We start from the raw sequence: 24,776 nt of genomic DNA, 5'->3' as shown, positions 1-24,776 counted from the left end.
CTCATTGTTGGACTTTGTCTGAGTGGAATCACAGCTAAAGGAATCAAATCTAAAAAGTAGCTATTATTTTGTTCACAGAAGGCCACATTCTGGAGGATGTAAACAAGTGCATCCTTGCACTGAGAGAACAGGCTGCTGATGATTTAGACCGTGCAGCCGGTGCCATCCGAGGGCGTGCTGCAAGGGTGGCTCATGTTGTCTCTGGTGAAATGGATAGTTATGAGTCTGGGGTTTACACTGGAGGAGTGATGAAAAATGTTCAATATCTGACAAATACTGGTAAGTCTGGATTTAAAACCAATTTAATTACTTTTCTGTTATACGCTGTTTGTGCTACTGATTTAAAATAGAATAACTCCATGATCTAATGAGTTAACACCAACTTTGTGTTGGGTTCTGTTATCTCCTCTCAACAAACACAGTATCTTTTTGTGATTACAGCATACAACTTTAAAAATTGAATCTTTATAAAAATATTGTTAGCCTACCAGAAATCCTTTTCACCATTTTTTATATAAATCCAAGTGACACCATCTAGCCAGCTTGTGACGAGTGAAGCAACAATTTTTAGCCGTGTTCTGCCAGCTGCCTCGTATTTCTTAAACATATTCGTGACAAAGTCATTGATATCCCCGGTTTGCTTTTATAATCTGTGTGCAGTATAAATGAAGCCCTTAGTGTTAGCAACAAGTATATTTTTAGTTCTTAGCAATATGAGCTCCAAGTGTAGCAGGAGCACCTTTTAGTTACAGGAAAGTTGAAAGTTTTTCAAAAAGAGAAGAACAATCCCTTTTGTGATCACACGTTGTATCTATGGTTATATGAAATGAAAAGAGAATATTAACTATGGTTAAATATCCACCTCTCCTTTGCTATGCAAAGTCTGATCCCTGTGCATCCAGTGGAGAGAATATATTATTAATTCCTTTATATATGGTCCTCAGCTGGGCCTGTCAAAGAATAGAAGATGAAGCCACCGTATTGATAAAAGGATTTAAATTGCTTTGTTGCACAACACTTTCTACAGTATCTACTTTAAAGGCTGATTTAAGATTGATGAAAAACAAATGTACAAAGTATTTTACCCTACATGGTGCCTTTGAGGCTTACAAAATTCCATAATTTGTCCGGCCATGCTGGAAGAAAAGCAGGAGGCAATGGATCTGGTTTAATTAGGCTGCAGCTTTATTCACCCAAAATATCTGGGTGTACCTGGCAATATAGTGTACAGTGCAGGTCATCATTATTTCCTTAACCATTCCCACCTGTTTGGGGAGCTGCTGCCAGCCCTCTCACTTTCCAACCTGGGCCTATTGCTGGGACTCTGCCGCCCAACACCTCATATAAGGGTTAAGGGGACTGAAATGGAAGTGGGTGGGGGTTGGCTCCACGCTGTCGCAGATACTAGGAGCCCTGAACTCCCTTCCCCATCTTCCTTAATAGATGCTTTCCTCGAAATCCTCTTCTAATCCATTTTATCTGATCACCATATCCCTTCTGTAATGAGTACCTGCACTGGATGTCTGCTACATGTTTTACATTACTGAGTCATTACATTTTAACTTAACCTCTCTGCCCACCCCACCAGGTCCCTGACCCACTGTGGAGAAGGTGAAAGAACCTACACTGCCTCAGCCAATCTGGCAGCAAGGGAAAAAAAATCCTTACCAGCCTCCAGGGAAAGAGGGCAATTAGCTTAACATGCACAGCAGATCATAAAGAAGCCCAGTTCTACTCTGATTCCATGGATGTGATGAGGAGTATTGGCAGCCTGATCCCAGTGAGATAGGGCTTCTCTGGAACTGCCTGGGTTATAAATACCCTACCAAAGTCATTGGGAAGGGCAGTGTACCTTCCTACCCCAACCTGGTCCAGCAACTTCCTGTTCCTCCTTGCCCTGCCCAGGTAAATCTTGCCCCTCTGCAATCAATTGCAGAGAGAGCCCTTACAGGGTAACAGCATTTTTTGTCCCAATCAGCCAGACAAAGGGGCCATCACATGCTGTTGTGGTGAGCAAAGTTTCATAAGGGGAAAGTAAATTGAATGTTCAGCCTTTCCTCCTTCCCCCTATTTCTATCATCACTTCATTGGGACACTGTAAGTCTGTTGGATGTAAACTGGATCCTTAATATCTACCTTTTAAACGGAAAAGCCTTTGTCTTCTATAAAAGACACCAAATCAAAAAGGAACTCCCAGGACTTGTGTGTTCTTTGACTAGATTTGATTTCAAGAGCCAACCTCTTACCAAATTGCCCTTATCCAGTTTTCTGGTGAGTGCAGACTGCTTTAGAATATAACCTTTAATTATATAAATGTTGATGTCTAAAGCCTACATCCATCAGCAGAGTTTCCTAAACAAGTCTTCAATGTGTTAAGCTTGACTGACATTCACTTAGTGTACATTCAAGAAATGAGGGACATTTTTTATGAGCTCATTCTTAGAGTCAGTCAGCTCAAATAGGTCCAAGTTGGAGCTGCATACATTGGGAACAGGAGTAGACTGAGGTCCCAAGAAGTTGCAAAAAGTGGGTATGATGATGTATAGAGCTTGAAATAAACATAGCCTTTGTTTTCCCTCTGACATTTTGATGAGGAGAAAGCCTAAGAAATTGTAGAACAACACACCTTTCTCATTACCTCTTAAATGAAACAACAAAGACAAATAACCGAATAAATGAGCTATAGAGAAGCACAGCCGTCTGTTTTCTGGTGCAATCTCAGCCCTTCCTCCTTGCGGATGGGTAGTGTTTAAACACTGTGGGAACTGACACTGATTTCTGTTCTGTTGCACTGTAGTGACGGAATATATCCCTAAATTGGTGTATCTAAGACAGACAGGAAGAAAAACAGCCTTTTTTGTTGGAAAATGTGGTTTGTGTCAAGGCACGTTGGGCACAGTGTCATGAGTCTGAATTTCTTTGTAATATATTGAACATCAGAATCCAATATCCCTAAATTATTCAGTAAGAGTGAAAAGAAGGAACATACATTTTTCATTGTTATCATTATTTGTACATTCTTCAGTGAACAAATATGAAATCCTGAGAGGTTGTTTTCTCACTTTGACTTCAGTGGAAATGGCAGGTGCTCAAAATCACTCAGAATTTGCCCCAATAAGCATTGTCATTGTGGGGTCCTTCAAGCAAAAACCAGCCAATAACCAGGTGGGCTTTTACTTAGAGTTATTTGTATTTATGCTGCCATTGGCTGCTAATTTAGTTTGCATAAATTACCCAGGGCAATGTAGTGATCTCTCTGCTTCCTCTATATCTAGTGCAAATGAAGCATGTTTCCGATGGCAGATCACTGTTAGGCCCATCTTTTCCCTGTTATTAATACTGTCTGAATAACTATGAATAATCAGACACAAGGGTAAGGTGAATAGAAATATTTATTACTTTATGCTAACATACTAGGTGTACAAAAAAAAGCAGGAACACTATTTACAGTGTTAGCCAAGGAAACACATTTGTATGTAGGACAATATACAAATTATTGTTATGAGAGTAGATATTCTATTTCACAGTAAAATCAATGGGCTCATTTCACTCCACAGAGGGGGAGGGATAGCTCAGTGGTTTGAGTGTTGGCCTGCTAAACCCAGGGTTTTGAGTTCAATCCCTGAGGGGGCCATTTAGGGATCTGGGGCAAAAATTGGGGATTGATCCTGGTTTGAGCAGGGGGTTGGACTAGATGACCTCCTGAGGTCTCTTCCAACCCTGATATTCTATGGTTCTATGAACTCATTTAAAACCTCTTTGAGTAGATCTACAGAAAACCTTATAAAATACTAGCAATCCTCTCTCTCTTTTAATTTTGTTCTACTGGATGGAAATCTGGGAGAACATTCCCTCTCTGTAGTCCTTGGAAGGGTTTAGCAACCAGGGAGTCCAATATCCTTCTGTTAGAGGCTGTCAGGAATCTTTACATTCAGTCCTATCACTACCCTTTCTGAGTTGGTGGCAGCACATCCTATCAGAGCAATGTCCAAAACTCAGCCAATGTCCACTGTAAGTTGCAAAGAACTCAAAAGATGATTTGGAATCTACAGTTGACTGTTCATTCCCTTTGGGGCACCTGGCACTGGCCACTGTTGGAAGACAGGATACTGGGCTAGATGGACCTTTGGTCTGACCCAGTAGGGCCATTCTTATGTTCTTAAGACACGTTTTTATTAGAGGCTTCATATTTTCATTGGATAATTAAAAACTTTTAAAATTTAGATTCACACTCCATTTCGTGACTGTATACAGTTTTACAAACATAAAAACACCTAGTTTTGTACAATTCTTAAAACAATTCAAAATCCACAGAGCTTCTTGTACCATCTTTAGTGTGTGTGTTTACTTTTTAAACAATATTTAGTGCTAACAGTTTTAGTATTTTTATAAAGAAGTGCAAATACCTCTCTGGGGCTGTGCAAGTGTCCAAAGTGCTGGTGGAGAGAACTTATCTGAAATACAAAAGTACAAAAACATAGCACGAAGGAGCTGAAGCACTCCAATACACCCTGTACAATCAATCTGTTTGATTTAATGAGATACATTAAGGTAGATGCAGGGATAAATGTTTTAGGCCTTTGGTACTGTATCCATTTTTCTGCAGAATTGTTTGTTATAAAGTTTGCTCTTAAGGCTATGTTTATTTTTCCAAGAGCCCATTCACAGGATTCACAGCAGTAGTCCAAATGACTTCTAAACAGCAACATACCCGTTCTTGTGTTTACTTGTATTTTGCTTTTGTTGTCCTCTCATATTAATCTTTGCTGGCAATTATTTCCATGGAAGCATTTGTGCCTAGGAAAGCCTACAGAGATTCTGCTCTTGATAGTTTGTGGAGAGAGGCCATTTTTATTTGATATTACAAATCTTCATCCATTGTACGTGAGTTGTTGTCTTTCTTAGGCCTGGTACATCAAAACCTTTGAGAAACACAGCATTCTTTCTGTACCAGGGGTTAGACACAGCTACTACTGTGGCCAGGTTTTGTAAATTCTGACCCACATTAAAAAGACTATCCTGGAACTTTTTTCAGCCTTCCGTTCTGGCTGCAGAAAAGTGAAAGTAACTAAATCTAACTGACAATCACTTTTATGTCTATTGGCAGTTAGTCACCATTTGAAGTGTGTTGTGCACAGTGTGTACAGCACAATCAGCATCCCTTACATTTAATCACCCCCTCTGTTTCTCCTCCTCTTGTAGAGAAGTTTCCTTCGCTGAAGGAGTTCCTTCCTAGCAACAAAGCTGGGCTTAGCATGCCACTAATGTAATCACTTCATAGGAGGTTGAAGATTTTTTGGGCAGGATTTGAAGAGTATTCTTTGGATTGTTATTTACTGGTGGGTGGATGTTTGAGGCAGACAAGGATTTTATTATACGGTATTTTGACTGTAAAAGTATACTTACTGTAAATGTACTAGGGCCAATTGGCCAAGTATTTACTGCGAATTAGAATTTAAAAAAATATTCACTACTTTTTACTTCAAAATCTATGGAAAGAGCGGATTGAACAGCATGATTACAGGTCTTGGACTATTCACCTACCATTTTGTGGTCCTTCCTGAGAGATGGGGCCAATAACTGTGTATATGCAAATTATATGTAGACTAAGGGTCCATAGGATTAGATTAGCTGGGGAAACCCCTGTAGCTCTCAACCCATCATGCTAAAGGATCCAGATCTGGCTTTTTACTGGCAACTCTTTCAGGGGATGGTGCCAATAGTTTCTTTCCTCTCCAGACACACCTGTCAGAATCATATGTGCATTAGTCCGGTTCTAATTTTCAGTCAGTTTTGTAAAGAAGCTCTGTTAGGATGTTAGCATTCCTAGAGACAGTTATAGATGGACTGATTTAGATAAAATAAAAACAACTTTAGTCTTCAGCTGTCGTCTGGACCAAGTTTGTTTGAAGGTTTCAGAAAATTGGAGAAACCCCCATCTCTGCCAAGAGATGCTTTCCCCATTACCCTTTATTTTAACCCTGACTGTACCCTGCGTAGATCTGGGAAGTTTTGCACAGCACTTGGAAGCAGAAACAATGATTTCCCACCACCACCACCACCTTTTTCACAAACCTGGTGGAAAAAAATCAATATTCACTTTATGTGCATCAATGTTCACTGTGCCGAAGATGACAACTGCATGTCTGTACATAGCAGCACCCCCTTTGTGGTAACAGTGTTAGTACTGATTTTGTTCACTTTACACCTGACTCTCCTGAAAGAAGGAATATTTTGAGTGATGACAAAATGTTTTGGTTTTGCAAAACTGGGATAGAGAAGCACTGTAAATAGAAAGTGTGATACAGTTAAGAATAACTTGTATAAAGTAGAAATAAGAGAAAATAAATGCCCTACAGTGTGTAACAGAATATAGACAAATATACAGACACTAGAATAAAAAGTAAATAAAAGTGAGAGGAAGAGCTGTGGTTCACAGTACTAGCAAGAAAGGTATCTGGACAGAGTAAAACTCTCAAATCTTTGGCACAGAGCTAAATAGCGGTAATAAAATAAAAGAAAACACTGATATATAACCTGAGGTATAAAATAGAAGACAGAGGAAATTATTTTTGTTCTGTATACAGGATGAGTGAAAGCACATTTGGAAATCTGTACACTTTCCTGCTCATTTTGGAAAGGATATTATGGAAATATTATGTATCAAAAGGCAGCTGACATCACACATCCACTAGAGGATCTTTAAGCATTCAAAAAGCTTAGAGACACTACTCTTTGGAAGATAGTAGCTTAGAAAAAAACTCACCAGTGAATATAAAATTCTGAAGGGAGTTAAAAAGATGCAGATGATGGCAAACCTTCTGCAAAAAGGCTATTTAAATTAGTGCCAAACACAAGAACACAGGAGCCCAAGTATGAGGGTAAGAGCTTATTCACTCAAAATTTTAACAGTTTTCAACACAATAGATTAGAAAGTGTTAATGACCTAACCCCTTATATGGCAGAGCTGGAGAAAATGAAGAACAATTTTTTGTTTCATTCCTCTCAAAAAGGACCTAGAGAATGATGAGGGGAAACTAACCCTCACTCACACAGTCTCTCTATCCTGTTCTTCCTTCTCTTCTGTCATCTATGAGAGCACTTAGTGTGGTTGAGATGCCACAATACATTGATGACATCCAGCTTTATATCTACTTTCGAAGTGATGCAACAAGCACCCTCACAAAGATTTCACAAAAGACAGACCAGAGAGATGCTGGTGGGGAGTGGGAAATGTTTCAAGGTGGTCTGCCCCTCATTTGTCACAGTGGTTTGAAGTTCTAAGGTTCTGCTTCTGTCATAAGTAAGCTTGGATGACCATATAGTGACAGTGGCAAGAAATGCCTTCCATCTTCAGCTTGCTAGGAGTTGTCTCCCCTCTCAGTTGAAGATAATCTCAGTGATTCATAGTTCTTTCATGTCCCTACAGCATTTTTGCAGCAACAACACAGAGACTCCCGATTGCGCAGGACAAGTCTGGCTCTTTAGCAAGATGAGCCACTCTGAGCACATCATTCCAATGCTCTCTGCCTTCCATTAGCTCCAAGTAACGTCCAGTGCCAATTCAAGGCTTTTGTCTCAGTCTTAGGAATATCTAAGAGTTTGTTTCCCCATCTATGACCTACCAAGACATTTGTGCTTCCTTGGGGCAATGCAGTTAACAGGATGAGGCCTTTAAGAATTGGCAATAAGGTTGCTGAGGGAGTTTGACAGTGAAAAACGCTAACAGGTGATTAGAATTAGACAAAGTCTGACCTTCATTAGAATGTGCTTTAAGACCCACCTATCTGCTAAAACTTGCCCACAATAACTTTAGGCAAGATGACCAATAAACTAACCAAATAAAACTGAAGCAGGGCTTCCAAGAATCTTGGAAGAGCACAATCCACTATACAGTCTTCTTTAGATTATCAATTTGCAGATATAATGTTCTTTTTTCCATGCGTGGATACTCCAGCAATGGATGTTACAGAAATTCTGAAGATATGTTGATTATGGCTGGACTGAAAGAGAATAAAAATTTAACTAAAAGTCCTACTGAAATTATAACTCAACAATGGGGTACTGTAGATTTTCTGAGTCTCCTCTAGTGTAAAATGTCTGATTTACAGAAAGTCCTTGTATTATTGTGATTCTACTTTGTAATATTAATTAACCAAGAGGACAATGCTCTATGAAATCAGCAGGGAGCCACTTCCATCCCTGCCCTACTTTTAAGCAGGACAAATCAGAGTCAACCCCAAAGGGAAGGGACAGTTCTCCAGAAACGTTCACAACTCCTTGATTACTGACCTCACTCTACCCTTTTCTTTCTGAACTTCATCTGGTATCTTTTCAAAAGGGTCTTTCTCTGCTACTTATGCCTGCTTAGCATTACTTAACTGATCTATTGGCAGACCTCTCATTGTAACCATTTAGTACTTGTCACTGACCTTGGTCTCTAAAAATGGAAAGTATTTGTTTTATCTTGTGAGCTAATCATTTCTAACAACTACACAGAAATAAAATTAAAAAAACCACAACAACCCATCAACAAATATTGTAAAGCCCATACTCAGTGGTAAACTTGACCTACCCTCTACAGAAGCATGGAATCATAGACATATAGGACTGAAAGGGACCTTGAGAGTCCATCCTTCTGCACCAAGGCAGGACCAAATAAACCTAGACCATCCCTTCTTAGAAACCTTTAAGGATGGGGATTTTACAACGTCCCTTGGAAGCCTATTCCAGAACTAAATTACCTTTATAGTTAGTATGTTTTCCCTAATATCTCACCTAAATCTCCCCTGCTGCAGAGTAAGCCCATTAGTTCCTGTCCTACCTTCAGCAGACATGGAGAACAATTGATCACCATCTTCTTTATAACAGGAAGGTCCCCATGTTTCTATAGCACTCTGCCCCCAGCCCAGCAAAGCAACCAAGCACATGCTTAATTCTGAGCAAATTAATAGCTCTCCACTGACTTCAGATGTTCACTTCCTTGCTTTGTAAACACCATTACTATATAGAGCTGCTCATCCACCTCTTCCTTCTGTTCTCCCTCTTTCCTTTGTAGTTTGTCCATCTATATTGACATTTCAGTTACGAGAAGTTTCTGTTATGCACATTAGTTCTCAATCTTCGTAATGTAGCACTTGATTCAAAGCCTGTGGAAGTCAATGGAATGACTTCACTGTGCTGTGCATCAGATCCTTAAGGAGACTTCTCGTTCCCTTTGCTTAATAAATATTACAAGGTACAGCAATGAACTTTGGGAGATAATATACAGCAACACAGATGGTGTAGAAAATGTACAGAATTGACAAGTAGATCTTATATTTAGTGTTACTTGAATCATCTTAAGTTTATACTCAATATTTGGCTGGCACCATTTGGAAGAGATCTGTTTTGCAGCTGACAGTGATGTGTTTTCACTGGTATTTAAGTATAATTAAGAATTTCAGTGTTTTATTTTGTGTATCACACCGTATTTTTTCTCCTGCTTACCTTTAAATGTCTACAGTCTACCATGAAACATACCTTTCCTTGATGAAATTGTTATTTCAGTTATTGCAAGTTATTTACTGTAATGGACATGGCACTAAAAAACTAGAATGACCTTTTTTCCTAATTTAGGTTTTACCAGAGACCATTCAGTCTCTTTATGTTTTTGCCATTTGTAACATGTATCTCATGAAAACAAAGCATCTAATTTTTTCAAAATTAAAGTTGTTTCCGAAGTTTTCCCAGCTTGGGTGGGATCTGTCTTCTGTGGGCTAAATGCATGCTGGGAACATTGGGCAAGAGTATCCCTTCCACTATTTCACTTAGTTTCAGATTTTAAAAGAATCCAGCACCTATAATCAAAACCAGATTTTCAGAATGGCTCAATTTCCATGTAGCAACCAAAATAAGTGGACAGATTTTCCAAAGAGCTCAACATATTGGGTGAAAATCTGTCTGTTACCATCACAATGGGAGCTGTTGGGTACTGAGCACTTTTGAAAATCTGGCCCAATTGTAGGTGCCGAGCATTTGGAACTGTGGCCCTGAGTTCTTTTGAAAATCTGGCCCTGTGATGCTAAGATAGACAGATGCTATGTAGGCACAACTCACCCTCCCCATCTATAACAGAGGAATGCCACATCTATGGCACCATCTCTGTCCCCATTGCTACCTAATAAATGACTTCCTCTGAGGCTTGACATGGAAGTAGCTTTGCTGGGTTTTGGGGGTGAAGATGAAAGAGTATAGTAGTTGCTAGACAACATTACCATTCCTTGTTCATCCAGTGGATATTCTAGCTGGCATAAATGCTGCTTTTGGTACTTACTCCTGTTAAGTCCTCACCAGATCTGTTACTCAGGCTCAGGGGGAACTGGTCACTGGCATTACAACTCCTGCAGATTCTAAGGGGGTCCCTCATAGTTAGATTTCCAGGCTCCATAAGAGATGTGAGACCTCACCTTAGCCAGCTCCAAGTGAGCAAAAACCTTTCAGGGAACTCTTTTTAGAAGACTGCAAGATTAACTGTATGTTCTGCTCTCTCTGCCCATGTGAACATTTCTGTGCAAGCGGGTGATGTGGCCCTTTATGAAAAGAGGCATATTTATGGGACTGAAAGGGTCATTTAATCTTTGTGCTCACTTATAGCCATCTCCTGTGAGTTTTTCCTATTCCCAACATTTCCTCCAAAGTTTCACTCAGCCTAAACTGTGTTTTGGAACTGAAGGTATATGAAACTGCTGAATCTACTATGGTCTCTACTTGAAACAATAAATCCCTTCCTGGCCCTGTGAAGATGAAGAGGGAGAGAATTAGTCTGAAATTCAGCCTACTTTTACCTAAAAGGATCACAAACATCTTCACAAACTTGGGCATATCCAAGTTTCAGAAGTATGCCTGAGAACAGGTAAATTTCACCTGCGTTCATTACAAAAATGTTCATAGCTGTTGCACCAACATATTTGTAACAGCACATGTACAACAAGTGTGCATCCTGGAACATCACTGTTTACACAAAACCATGAATATTTCTAATGACAGCTTCTAACTATAATAGAAATGAAACCAAAGAGTATTTTTGGAAAGGATTTGATTAATTATGAATGCAAATTATAGCTGTCAATTTATCATTAAATCTCCCAACCTAATTACCCGAGCATTTATTTGCAAGGTGTTGCCTTCCAATGTTCACTGATTATATGCATTATTCCAAATTTTTTCTTCCCTATGCCTATTGGACCTTAAAACCTATGCTTATAAATCAAAAATCTAGCGTATCCACGGATTCCACTCATGATACACTAGAAGTATCCTCTGGCGGTGTCTTTAAACGGAATTAGTTTGACGGTGTCAGATACTTGTCTTAATTTGTTTGCAGGGTCTATTTTTTGGTCTATTTTTGCCCTCAATAGCACAAACTCTACAAATGTCCACTGAGTTGTCTTAGGTAACATTCATTTGTAAGTGGTTGAGTTTTAGTACTCCTGTCAGAACTCTAGTAATGATTTTGCTTCTAATGATAATTCTTTTTAATTAAAGGAGTACTATATATATATATATATATTACACACTAAAGACTAACTAACCCAGATTGAGGTGCCTGTAGCGATGATTTGGAACATCTTGATACATTAAACAGTAATAAGTCACCAAGACCAGATGGTATTCACTCCTCCCCAGCATCCGGACCCAGCCTCCCTCCTAACCCGGCCCCTTGTCCCAGTCTCTGCACAGCCAATCCCAATTCTCTCCACAACCCAGCTCCTGGTCAAATCTGTTTACCTTCTCACTGCTTCCTGTAACGTTGGGTTCCTTGTCCCAGTCTCCTTGTCTGGCCAGTCCGGGTATCCTCAGTCCTGTAATGCCTCAGAAGATTTCACTGTTTCCCTGCCAGCCTCCTGTTTCTCAGCCCCCACTGACTCCCAGCCTCCATTCCCTCGCAGGTCCCAGTTTCCTTGCCCAACCACTCCCGGGCTGGCCCTCGGCGCACCCCCCCCATCAGCACACTCCCTCCCGAAGCCCCCCACAGTGGCCCCAGTGCACCCCTCCAAGAATTAATCGTGGGTGTTTTTAATATAAGTCATATACAGGTCACGGGCTGCGACTAAATCATCACCTTACCTAAAATCAGGGAAGTAGCTTTCAGTCTTATGCCACTAATTAAAAATTCTTACTTGGCTGAATGATGTTCATTTGGCTAGGGAAATCCCACCTGCATGTTAAAATTACTGGAAATGACCAGCTCAGGGAATTCGTCAGTGTCGTTTTCAAGATTCCACTTGCCATTCAGGGCTATCAAACAGGACAATAATATGTAATGACTTTCAGCTCGAAAATCAAAGGTTTATGTCAAATGAGCTAAAGGTGCATCCTCTGTAGCTCAGCACCTTGAGGGAATAAATACGTGGCAGACACAAATATACTTTACATAGTCCATCCAGGAATGTACATATGACAACTGATCATACAACACTGAAGTTTAGCAAAAGGAAGAGTTTTGTTGGTTTGTCTCAAAAAAGTTCAAGAAGCTATGGTTTGAAAAGTGTTTCACTAATTCAAGATGATTTTAGTGCATAGTGAGTACAGTGCCAAGAACTTATGCTTAGCTCATATAATGTTGTAAACTTAATATATGGCTTAAATATTGTACAGAGACTATGGGCATATTGCAAATATTACATCTCTTGTTGCCGCAAAGAATGCTGCCTGTTTGAATGGGTGATAAAATACAGTGTGTGTAATTAACCTAAATAGAGATAAACCCATGGTGTTTTGCTGGCCTGTGTAGTAACAATAGTATTTTACTATTTAAGGTATTGTATAAAATGCTCAGGGGAAACACGTCTTTTACTATGCGAGATGCAAAGTTTATATTGCATTAGGTGAACAAAATTCACGTTTAGTAAGATACAAAATATTTTAAAATCCATTAAAATAGATCATTAGCGCTGCAAAGTTGATATTTTGTAGTTCTCCATAGGCAGACATGAGTAATAAATACCTTATTGTTGGCAGATCTACAGGGTGTGCACAAATCCCTTGAGAGATTTGAATAGAACCTTTTCTTAAGTTTAATTGAGAATATGTACCAAATCTGGAAGCTCTAAAGAGACAGCAAAAGGATATTATATTTTTTCCATATTGTGCTTCATTGTAATTTGATATTTTTAATGCGGCTGAAGCTTCCTGGATGTACAAACACACACTTATATTGATAAGAGTATTGCCATTTATGGGTTGCTACCTTTAGCAACCTTTAACCTTATACTTGTAGCAGAAGAAAAAAAATGCAACAAGGATATCTTTATCTGGTATCCTAGCTTGGGTGGTTCTTTCACGGTCTTCAAACAGCTGTAGAAAGTAAACAAACAAACAAACAAACCCTCTAAAACAGATTTATATGTTATTTGTATATTTTTAAAGTTACAGTGGATATCAGCCAGAGTTGGGTTATACCGTATGTATGTTTTTATCCATTGAATAGCATCACCAGCAAGGGAATCAGTGTTCACCAAAATCTGTATATGAAGCAGTTTAAATAATTTTTAATTCTCATTTTTCATACATCAAAGCAACCACCAATCCAGAAAAAACTAATAGCTCTTGAGAATCAATGTAGCAGATGGAGGGAGAAGTCTGAAGAAATTTGGAGTTGAGACTCCCCGTGTATGCAGGAAGTGGTTCAGTCTGAATCCCTTTTTGTTGCCTTTGTTACAGAGACAGTTATAGGCTTTCCTGGCTCTCCCCTGTTGGGAGCCTTTCAGGTATTCCCCTCTCAGCACTAAGTGGTTGATTCTTTCTGTGCTGGGTCTCCTATGCCATAGTTGATTGGGTTAATGTTAGTTCAGAAAGCTATGCCTTGAGGCACACTAACAGTGATGCTATTTGGACTCATTTTGATTTCCTGTGGGAGTTTGTTCCATGGTTGTGGGGCTATTTTACCTGAAGAATCATTTGAAAAACATTCATTCATATATCAAAGATGTAGTTCCTTTCACAAGATAATCTTGTTGCTGCTCGGGGCAACAACTAAATTCAACAGCCTTGCTCCAGTCACTGGAAGAGTCAACCCTGGAGAACTGTAGTTTTCTCTTATCTTTGGTCAAACACATGTCCACACACCTTTCCAAACTTCCCCATTCTAGCAAGGGAAGGCTTGAAGAACATAGCCATCCTTTACAAACTATGGCATCCTGGGTTCTTTCAGTTGTTGAGAGCATCAGTCTTTAGTCCATGGTGAATCTTTATTTACGAGGATCTCTTGAAGAAAGGACCTGTCCTTTTGGATATTCAACTTAATGGTCTGGAGCTTAAAAGGCTGAGGATAACCTTGAAAGCTAGCTGACCTACTTCTACAATTGAGGAAATATTTTACTTCGAGGGCTCCGTCCTCTGGTTTTCCAGAACTGTAGTCAGGGTCCTAAAGGTTGGGGTGAAAAAGTAGCTTTATGTCACCTTCCTTTTCCACATCTTCCCTATTTTGGGGACAGCGAGGAGCCAGTTCAGCTCTGAGGCTGATTTAGAGCAATCTCAGGTCTGCTGTAAATTGCACCAACCTGTAACAGTCACCTAAGCCAAGAGGGGTTTTGTAGAGTCAATATCTGGCTCTATACTAGGCAAGGATTTCCCACTGCCATTAGGTTGGTGCAGATAACTATCCAGAATAAGATGGCTGTGCTCCATAGGGCCTCCATCTTTTTCCTGAGCCTTTTGGCACCTTGCTCTGCAAAAGGGAGCAGGATCAAGCATAATCAATATTATGCCACCTATAGCTTCTACAAAGGAATGAATCTGGATATATTTTAACAACAACAACAACAATCAGTTCAGTTATGAATTAGTCCCGGAAAAGATGAAGCCACCTGAAAAGAATCGAGACTCCATTTAAAGTATAGTATTGGCTCCTGTGCCCAGTATGTTTGATGTTTAGGAGAGCAGAGACTCACTGCTTAATAGTGCTGAACAGCGGGCCTCATTTCTTGCCATGCTTTGCAAAGAAGTTCAGCCTCCAGTAGGAAACCTTATTTAGGAAAACTTAATGTTTTCCATTTTTGTATTTGCAAAAGATATGCTTCAGGCAGATGTGTCAAAATGAATTCTCTGGGATCCAAATAAAAATGAAAGTCAGGGTTTTTTGCTCTTAAATTCTGTTGCCTTTGTCTTTTATGAACTTCATAAAGAATGTCCTGGTATGCAAATGGTAATCAAGAACATGCCATGTTTCCCCTTTGGAAATAAACAATAGTATTAGAAACTGCAAGTACAAATGGATGAATAATGAAAAATGTAAAGCAGGGCCATTTATGGGGGTCTGATGTGTTATGGTAAAGTAAGGCTCTGCATGTTTAAGACCCATTCATGTGCCTTTTGAAAGGAATAGGAGTTTTGCCACTGACTTCACTGGGATTGAGGACTGAAGCCTTACTGTAAAGTAAACTACCTAATTAACATTGTATTGTGGGATTTTCAAAAGCATTTAGCCTTGGCCTAACTCTGCTCCATGACTTCACTGCCTTTGAAAATGCCACTGTAATAGTCTGGACTAAGCTGTTTAACTTTCACTTACCTTCATATTGGAACATTATTGTTCTCGTGAAATTTGAGGCTATTGAAAGTGGAAAATAAAACTAAAAGCACAAACTCCCCCAACATCTGATCTGTTATCTTGTAACTTCACTACTGTGATTACACAGAAGAGTTATAGTTAATTTTGAGAGAATTAACATGTTTTGTGGGTGGTTTGATAGGTTTCATATAGTGGAATATGTGGACTACTTGTATGAGTGTTTATGTGTTTGGGGATAGATGAAGGCTGAGGTCCAGCTTGAAGAAAACATTTAAGCACATGCCTAAGTCCATCCCTATTCAGGAAAACAGTTCAAAGCATGTTCTCAACAGTTTAGCAACGTTTTCCTGAATCGGGGCCAATGGGCAGAAAGGTGCAAAGAGTCTTTTCTAACTTTGTAACTCTACTCAGGGTAGCAGCTGCAATTATAGTACTTGTACTCCCTGGATGCAACACTCCTTGTCTGTGAGTGTTGGGGTATATAGGCTTCACACTTTGACAGGCATGAAAGAGTTAATAGACCGACCAATGACTCCTGCTGCTGCCACAAAGGGTATGTCTACACTGCAACTAGACAACCTGCTCTAGTCTGTGCCAGCTGACTTGGGATCCTGGGGATCATGCTAAGGGGCTGTTTAGTTGCCGTGTAGACATTTGGACTCAAGCTGCAGCCCGAGCTCTGGGACCCTCCCACCTCGCAGGGTCCTAGAACTTGAGCTCCAGCCCAAGCCCAAATGTGTACAGTGCAGTTAAACTGCCCCTTAGCCCGAGCCCCACAAGGCTGAGTTAGCTGATGCGGGCCAACTGCAGTTTCTAATTACAGGGAAGACCTACCCTAAGGGTCCAGTTAGCAACAGCTGGCGTAAAAGGCTGAAGCTCAGGCAGAGAAGGGCTGCAGGCATGGAGGAGTGGCCCTGAGGAAGGTCCTCAATTATGGGCTAAGAAAAAGCCTCACAAGGAGACGGATCTCCAGCTCTGTGGTAGATGCTGACAAACTGGGAAATGGTCAGAGCAGCTCAGGGAACCAGTATGGGAGTATGGGATTGTAAACAATCTCCTTTAGCTGCCAAACATATGGTCCCTGGGCTGAAAGCCAGATGAAAGAGTGGGCCTGTGTCCTTTCCCCTTCCCTAGCAAGAGGGGACAGGACAAGCCTCGGGACCAAAAGAGGGAAAGCCTGAATAGCCCCCGGGGGGCGGAGGCAAAGGCCTGGCATAAAGGCCATTAGGGTTTTCTTTCTTAGACTTTTCTGATATCGCGGGAAGGAGACTGAACTTGAAAACTGACCTGGCTGGAGGGCGAAGCCATGGAAGCTGCAGGCAAGAGGTTTGCTCAGGCCTATTTTTAAAGCCTGACCCCGACCTGAACGAGGCACAGCCAACCCAAACCCGACCTGAGACTGTTGAGTCCTTTTCAGACCCGCTACTTCCCCCACACTGGTGCTGCCACTGTGGCTTCACTGCTTGGGGTCTCTTCAAATTTAGGGACAGACCCTTTGAACTTCATGGTGCCACTGCAACCTTTTAGTGCCTAATGGACAATGTCTTGTGACCCCATGCAGAATACATGGCTCCTTAGCTTGACAGCTTTGTAATATTCAGGACTCAATGGGGGAGGTGTGTGATGGACCCCACAGTGTGAGAGCCAGGAAAGAGTTAAAAGATGGAGCAATTACTTTTCCAGCTGTGACTAAGCAGCCAATTAGCAACAGCTAGCATAAAAGGCAGCAGCTCAGGCAGAGAAGGTCTGCTGCTAGAGGCTGCGTGGGGCCTGGAGGAAGCGCCTCAGTAGCTGGCTAGAAAGAAGCTGTACAAAGAAACAGAACCCCAGAGTGGGTATAGTGGAGTCCACAGCCCTGTGAGAGATGCTGATGAACAAGGATAAGGTAGGAGCAACTCAGGGAAGTGACATGGGATTGTAAGGAGCTGCCCTTAGCTGGCTATCCCAGGTCCCTGGGCTGGAAGCCGGAGGAGAGGGTGGGCCCGGGTTCCTTCCCCAGCAAGAGTGGACAGTAGAAGCCTCAGGACTGAAAGAGGGAAAGACTGAATAGTCCCAGAGGGGGGCCAGAGGCCTGGCATAAAGGCCATTAGACTTTATTTCTATTTGGCCTTTTCTGTACCTAGAAGGGGAATGAACTTGAAAGGTGATCTGGCAGAAGAACTGGGCCATGGAAGGTGCAGACTGCTACAGAACCAGAACATGCAGTAGGGGTGCTAGAGTAAAAGAACCCATGCAATATGGTGTCCTGGCATGAGGGGTACTCTGGTGGTGAGTGCCACTTGTTGAACAGTGCCAACCCAAGTACTAGCCATCCTGGGTGGAATGGGGTGAGTACAGATCAGACCACAATGCCGAGTTCATCAGGAATAGCTATATAAATAAATTGGTCTATGTAGGTCTGTAAACACAGGGTCGGGTGAGTGAAGAGTGCAGCCTTTAAAGGATGTAAGAACTACTTGCTCATATTGTGTAAATATCCCAAGAGTCCCAGAAGGAATATCTGGCTGAGTGAGTTTCCACAAGGTGGGCTGTGCATAAAAACCAGAGGTCTTCACACCTACATGTTATACATAAACATAACATAAACCTACATTTTGTTATACATAAAACATAACAGGGACTTTAACTATGCAGAATGAAGATTTACTTGTCAACTAACTATTTTCTTTTAATTTACTTATAGAAATGTAAAACTGCTATGGGTTGGTGTGGACAACTTCAGTTGAATCTTATTTGATGACTGAGTGAGGAAAGAGAGATTACAAATACCTTCAGAGTGCTGCAATTTAGCTTATGTTCAAATTTGTGTTCGGAATGAACAACAGAGCAAAATGTATGAGAGACAGAGTTCTAGCATAACATAGATAATGAGACAGGATTTTTTTCCTGCTAACAAAAGGTGCCCTCTTTTCAAGCTAAATACTACTGTTTTTCAAGCTGCCATCCTGCTCAAGTACTACCATACCTTTAACCTTCATATCCTTTCTCTGGGCCATTTTTAATCTGCCCTACTACATATTTCTTTACATGGCATGACTAAAACTAAATATGAAAGTAGAAAGTACCACTGATCATTATATCTATGTAACACACTCCAGGGCCAGTTCTGGTATCTGCTCTGTCATGTATATGCAGCTTTGGCAACACATAGTGATATTGCTGGAGCCATCATGGGTCAGGGGAGAGTTCCCCAGTGCAGGAAGAGCATAGGGCCAGCATAATCAACCCTACACTACCCTCCTTGCTGGCCACAGTGTAAGAGATCTGTGAGGAAGGCAGGTCGGAGGAGGCAGTGTCCATGGTGCTCAGAGCTCTGTGGAGCTTCTGGTCTATTACACAGCCATTTTTAGTTTGTTGTAAGTAGCGGCTCTGATTTGTGCCAGAGACTCTCTCATGCAGCAGTCCAAAAGTGAGAGGACACAAAGGTGACTTAAAGTCACCTTGGGGCCTCTGCTCCCCCACCCCCATCTCCTTTCCACCTGGCATGTTGCTTCTGTGTTACGTCTCAGGAGACACAGTGTCACAGAATCTGCCCATATATATTTTGTTTTTATGATGTTTTCAGATGCGCCCCATCATTCTGTTTATTTGCTTTTCATATTGCTGCTGTATGCTGCCTTCACATAATATTTGAACTATCCATGAAAACTCCTGCATCTTTTTCCTCTACATATCTGAGATGTTTTGACTATATTTGTCAGTACACATGACCTTAAACACAGACAAGTTAAATCTTATTTACCTTTGTGCTGCCCAGTTCCCCAAAGTGTCTAACTCGATCTGATGTTTATTACAATCTCACATTTATTACAATGCTGCCACCACCTCTGTATCTTATTTACCTTTTCTAAAAGGTTCCCATGTTAAGCACAATATTAATTTAAATATCCAGGCATCTTGCTGCTTCTGTGAACAGAAGCATATTTGCACTCATGGATGTAAGCTGAGACGAACAGCTGGGAAGTGGGCATACCACCTCCTTTCAATGCTGAGGTGATTCTTAAATATAAAAGTATTTTTTTAAATAACAGGTTTCACCCTTGCTGATCTCTGGAACACTGCACTCCTTTCTGCTCAGTGGAAATGCTTTTATCTACAAATCTTTCCTATCACAATTTTTTAATCCATGACAAACCTTGGCCCCTAACCCTGTGGCAACTTATTTTTCTTAATAATCTGTTTTGTTTCCATTCATCTTTTATTAATAGTTTCAGAGACCTGTAGCAGGTTAGAGAGGCACACTTTTCCTTCCATAAACTTAGATCGTTTGACCCTGGAAGGGCGCATTTATCCAAACATCGCAGTTTTGTCTGTTTAATTAGATACTCTCATTTTCAGCTGAACCACAGTGAGTCATGCTGGGTGTAATTCCCTAGATGGCCCATGGCTCGGCTTTTAAAGAAAGGCAACATGTTAGCAATGTTAACGGTAGCTGTTTTTTGAGATCTGTTGCATTGAGTTGCCTGAAAAAGGCATAGACTTATTACAGTGTGACAAATATTATTATAACATGATCCTCTGCAAACATTAAAAATAAAAGGAAAAGAACATATCCATATCTAAACCAACCATTTACTATAAAATTCAGCATGGAAGAGTATGATCCTTGGCCCCAAATAACTGCCATTTACTACACTGGCAAAAACTAATTTCCCCCCAAACAAACATAATGCAAAATGTTTTCCAGTTACCCCCATTGTTGACAGTGTATTTTGTCAAGGCAATTTAATTTAAATCCAGGGAACTAAATCCCCAGCTAGCATAAACTGGGATAGATCTATTGACTTCAGTAAAGTGAGGCTGATGTACACCATCTGAGGATCTAGCCCCAAAATTTTTTCTTAAGTTCTTTGTCTTTTTAAAACAAACATTATGATTTAGTATAAATCTGATTAAATGTATCAACACTCTTCGAATCATGAGTCCACTCACAGTGTAAATTGCCACTCATTCTGAATAAGAGTATGAGAATCTGGCCTTAAAATTAAAAAAAAAAAATGTGGAGTGACTTTTCATGAAACAAAATCCAGAGAGTTTTTGTGTTTGTCCACTGATGGTTTTGTTCCTTTTAGGTGTAAATTTTGCTATTAGTTTCACATTTACATTTGTAACTAACCAGCTCCGTCATCCTCTTGTTTTAAAAATAAGCAGAAGCTTGCCATATGTCGCCTACTACAAAATTTCTAAAAATCCAAAGAAATTGAAATATTGGGCTTTTATGAAGGGCCAGATGCTGCTTTCACCTACACTGACAGAAAGCTGGAAAAAGTCAATAGAGCTCCTCTGGAGTGCAACTGATGTAGTCTGAGAGCAGAGTCAGGCCCTAAATAGGAGTTTGTTAGATAGGATAATCTGCAAAGATTTTAGGAAGATCCTTTCTCGGATTATTGCAACCCAATAATCCTCTTTCCTGTTACTCAGAAGAGTTTTTATCATTTGAATCCTTGTAAATGCAAATAAAGATCTTGCAATTTTCCAGAACCATCATATATTATGTGCTTCTTTAAAGGTTAAAAATGATAGGGAAAGGCTTTGAATCAAGCCCATCTAAGACTCTAAAAATGTAATCTTTCAAACATAAACTAAAGGAGATAATTGTGCAGGATTTTTTTGCTTTTGTTTACAAATGTTATTACTTTCTCACAACCTCTACATTTTATATCACTGATTCAGAGAATCCCCCAAAATATGTTAATAATAGTGTCTGAGTGTTGGTTCAATCATGGGATGATCTGGCATAACTAAACTAACACCATTTATTATAAAGAAAAGGAGTACTTGTGGCACCTTAGAGACTAACCAATTTATTTGAGCATAAGCTTTCGTGAGCTATAGCTCACTTCATCGGATGCATACTGTGGAAAGTGTAGAAGATCTTTTTATACACACAAAGCATGAAAAAATACCTCCCCCCACCCCACTCTCCTGCTGGTAATACCTTATCTAAAGTGATCACTCTCCTTACAATGTGTATGATAACCAAGGTGGGCCATTTCCAGCACAAATCCAGGGTTTAACAAGAATGTCTGAGGAAGGGGGTGGGGTTGGAAAACAAGGGGAAATAGGTTACCTTGCATAATGACTTAGCCACTCCCAGTCTCTATTCAAACCTAAGTTACTTGTATCCAATTTGCAAATGAATTCCAATTCAGCAGTCTCTCGCTGGAGTCTGGATTTGAAGTTTTTCTGTTGTAATATCGCTACTTTCATGTCTGTAATCGTGTGACCAGAGAGATTGAAGTGTTCTCTGACTGGTTTATGAATGTTATAATTCTTGACATCTGATTTGTGTCCATTTATTCTTTTGCGTAGAGACTGTCCAGTTTGACCAATGTACAAAGCAGAGGGGCATTGCTGGCACATGATCGCATATGGTGTAGAAGCCCTCTACACCAACATTCCACACAAAGATGGACTACAAGTCGTCAGGAACACTATCCCCGATGATGTCACGGCAAACCGGCGGCTGAACTTTGTCCTCACCCATAACTATTTCACATTTGGGGACAATGTATACCTTCAAATCAGCGGCACTGCTATCGATACCCGCATGGCCCCACAGTATGACAACATTTTTATGGCTGACTTAGAACAACGCTTCCTCAGCTCTTGTCCCCTAACGCCCCTACTCTACTTGCGCTATATTGATGACATCTTCATCATCTGGACCCATTGAAAAGAAGCCCTTGAGGAATTCCACCATGATTTCAACAATTTCCATCCCACCATCAACCTCAGCCTGGACCAGTCCACACAAGAGATCCACTTCCTGGACACTACAGTGCTAATAAACGATGGTCACATAAACACCACCCTATACCAGAAACCTACTGACCGCTATTCCTACCTACATGCCTCCACACCACATGATCCATTGTCTACAGCCATGCTCTGCAATACAACCACATTTGCTTCAACCCCTCAGACAGAGACAAACACCTACAAGATCTCTATCAAGCATTCTTACAACTACAATACCCACCTGCGGAAGTGAAGAAACAGATTGATAGAGCCAGAAGAGTTCCCAGAAGTCACCTACTACAGGACAGGCCTAACAAAGAAAATAACAGAACGCCACTAGCCGTCACCTTCAGCCCCCAACTAAAACCCCTCCAACGCATTATTGAGGATCTACAACCTATCCTGAAGGATGACCCATCACTCTCACAAATCTTGGGAGACAGGCCAGTCCTTGCCTACAGACAGCCCCCCAACCTGCAGCAAATACTCACCAGCAACCACATACCACACAACAGAACCAGTAACCCAGGAACCTATCCTTGCAACAAAGCCCGTTGCCAACTGTGCCCACATATCTATTCAGGAGACACCATCATAGGGCCTAATCACATCAGCCACACTATCAGAGGCTCGTTCACCTGCACATCCACCAGTGTGATATATGCCATCATGTGCCAGCAATGCCCCTCTGCCATGTACATTGGTCAAACTGGACAGTCTCTACGCAAAAGAATAAATGGACACAAATCAGATGTCAAGAATTATAACATTCATAAACCAGTCGGAGAACACTTCAATCTCTCTGGTCACACGATTACAGACATGAAAGTAGCGATATTACAACAGAAAAACTTCAAATCCAGACTCCAGCGAGAGACTGCTGAATTGGAATTCATTTGCAAATTGGATACAATTAACTTAGGCTTTAATAGAGACTGGGAGTGGCTAAGTCATTATGCAAGGTAACCTATTTCCCCTTGTTTTCCAAACCACCACTCCTTCCTCAGACGTTCTTGTTAAACCCTGGATTTGTGCTGGAAATGGCCCAACTTGATTATCATACACATTGTAAGGAGAGTGATCACTTTAGATAAGGTATTACCAGCAGGAGAGTGGGGTGGGAGGAGGTATTTTTTCATGCTTTGTGTGTATATAAAAAGATCTTCTACACTTTCCACAGTATGCATCCGATGAAGTGAGCTGTAGCTCACGAAAGCTTATGCTCAAATAAATTGGTTAGTCTCTAAGGTGCCACAAGTACTCCTTTTCTTTTTGCGAATACAGACTAACACGGCTGTTACTCTGAAACCATTTATTATGTTACACTATTCATAATTTTTAAAAAATCATTTTTCCCCGTAATTTCCCAGCCTTTATTTGCTATGGGATAAACTATTTATGTGATTGGAATAGTCTAGGGTTGTATGGGTTGGATTGATCCGGTTTTGAATCCTATATTTTTAGCTTTTGACATTTTCTACTTTGATTAAGTTGGAAATAGGTGAGACTGGAACTTCCTGCCGCTATTTTCCTGTTACAGGTTGGAAGGGGAAATACACAGTTATGTTAAATGGCACTATGACTGCACAGATGCTCTTAATGAAATATATTAGAATTTCAGCATCCAGTGATATACGGATTTTATTCAAAGCATTTTCCATTCACATAAGAACCTCATCCAAACTTCTAGTACTCAGACTATAAGGTCATACTTAATTTGTACACTCCTTAGGACAAGGACTGTATTTTTGTTTTGTTTTTCCTATAGTGCCTAGCACAAAGAGAGCCTTATCCCTGACTGCATGTTAAAGCCATTGAACCCATTACATAGAATCATAGAACTGGAAGGGACCTTGAGAAGTCATCTAGTCCAGTCCCCTGCTGGACTACATACGATTATATGTATAATCATATAAATGTGTGTAATGGGTTCAAACTATTTGGAGCAAAAAGATCAAGTCTCTGTGCCCCCAAAGTCCTATCTCAAAAGGTCAGGGTTGGGGCAGTGTAATATCTGACAAATGTCTCTGTGGTAGATCAGCCAATCTTCCTGGAGTAACACATGGGCATAAGTGATACGAGATCCATTCTTTGGTGATGGCAGTGTTCTCTTTTTCCTGTCCTGGTACAAAACCCCTAAACACCAAACAAACCCAGTCTGTACAGTACAGTGCAGGGTGGCAGTAAGTATTCAGGATTCCAGTAAATCTACAACAATCTTGTATTTATAGCATTATTATATTTGACCTCCAAATCAACTTTCACAGCTAGAATAATGCGTGGCACATAAGTCCTTAACATATTTTTTCAGCTTCATTTCTCTGAATATGATTTCAATTTTTTTTTTGTTGAAAATGGTCAATTACCATTATATCTGTTTTTAAATAACAAAATGATTCAACTCTCATCAAATCATCTTTATATACTGGCCCTTAAGTGTTCATAGGAATTACCACATTAAACATACAATTAACAATAAACA

The 24,776-nt window shown here is 40.5% G+C and overlaps 1 protein-coding gene across 1 annotated transcript in view; it reads left to right on the top strand.

Moving 5' to 3' along the window:
- The window catches only part of CTNNA3 (catenin alpha 3), a 917,365-nt gene that overhangs the window by 721,048 nt on the left and 171,541 nt on the right, over window positions 1–24,776 (top strand). The window contains exon 11 of the mRNA XM_073353443.1: window positions 79–279. Within this exon, the coding sequence (XP_073209544.1) occupies window positions 79–279 (201 nt within the window). The remainder of the gene's footprint in view (window positions 1–78; window positions 280–24,776) is intronic.

The sequence above is a fragment of the Lepidochelys kempii genome, chromosome 7 (assembly GCF_965140285.1).
Source record: "Lepidochelys kempii isolate rLepKem1 chromosome 7, rLepKem1.hap1, whole genome shotgun sequence".
Lineage (NCBI taxonomy): Eukaryota > Metazoa > Chordata > Testudines > Cheloniidae > Lepidochelys > Lepidochelys kempii.
This window is presented reverse-complemented; position numbering and strand designations above follow the sequence as displayed.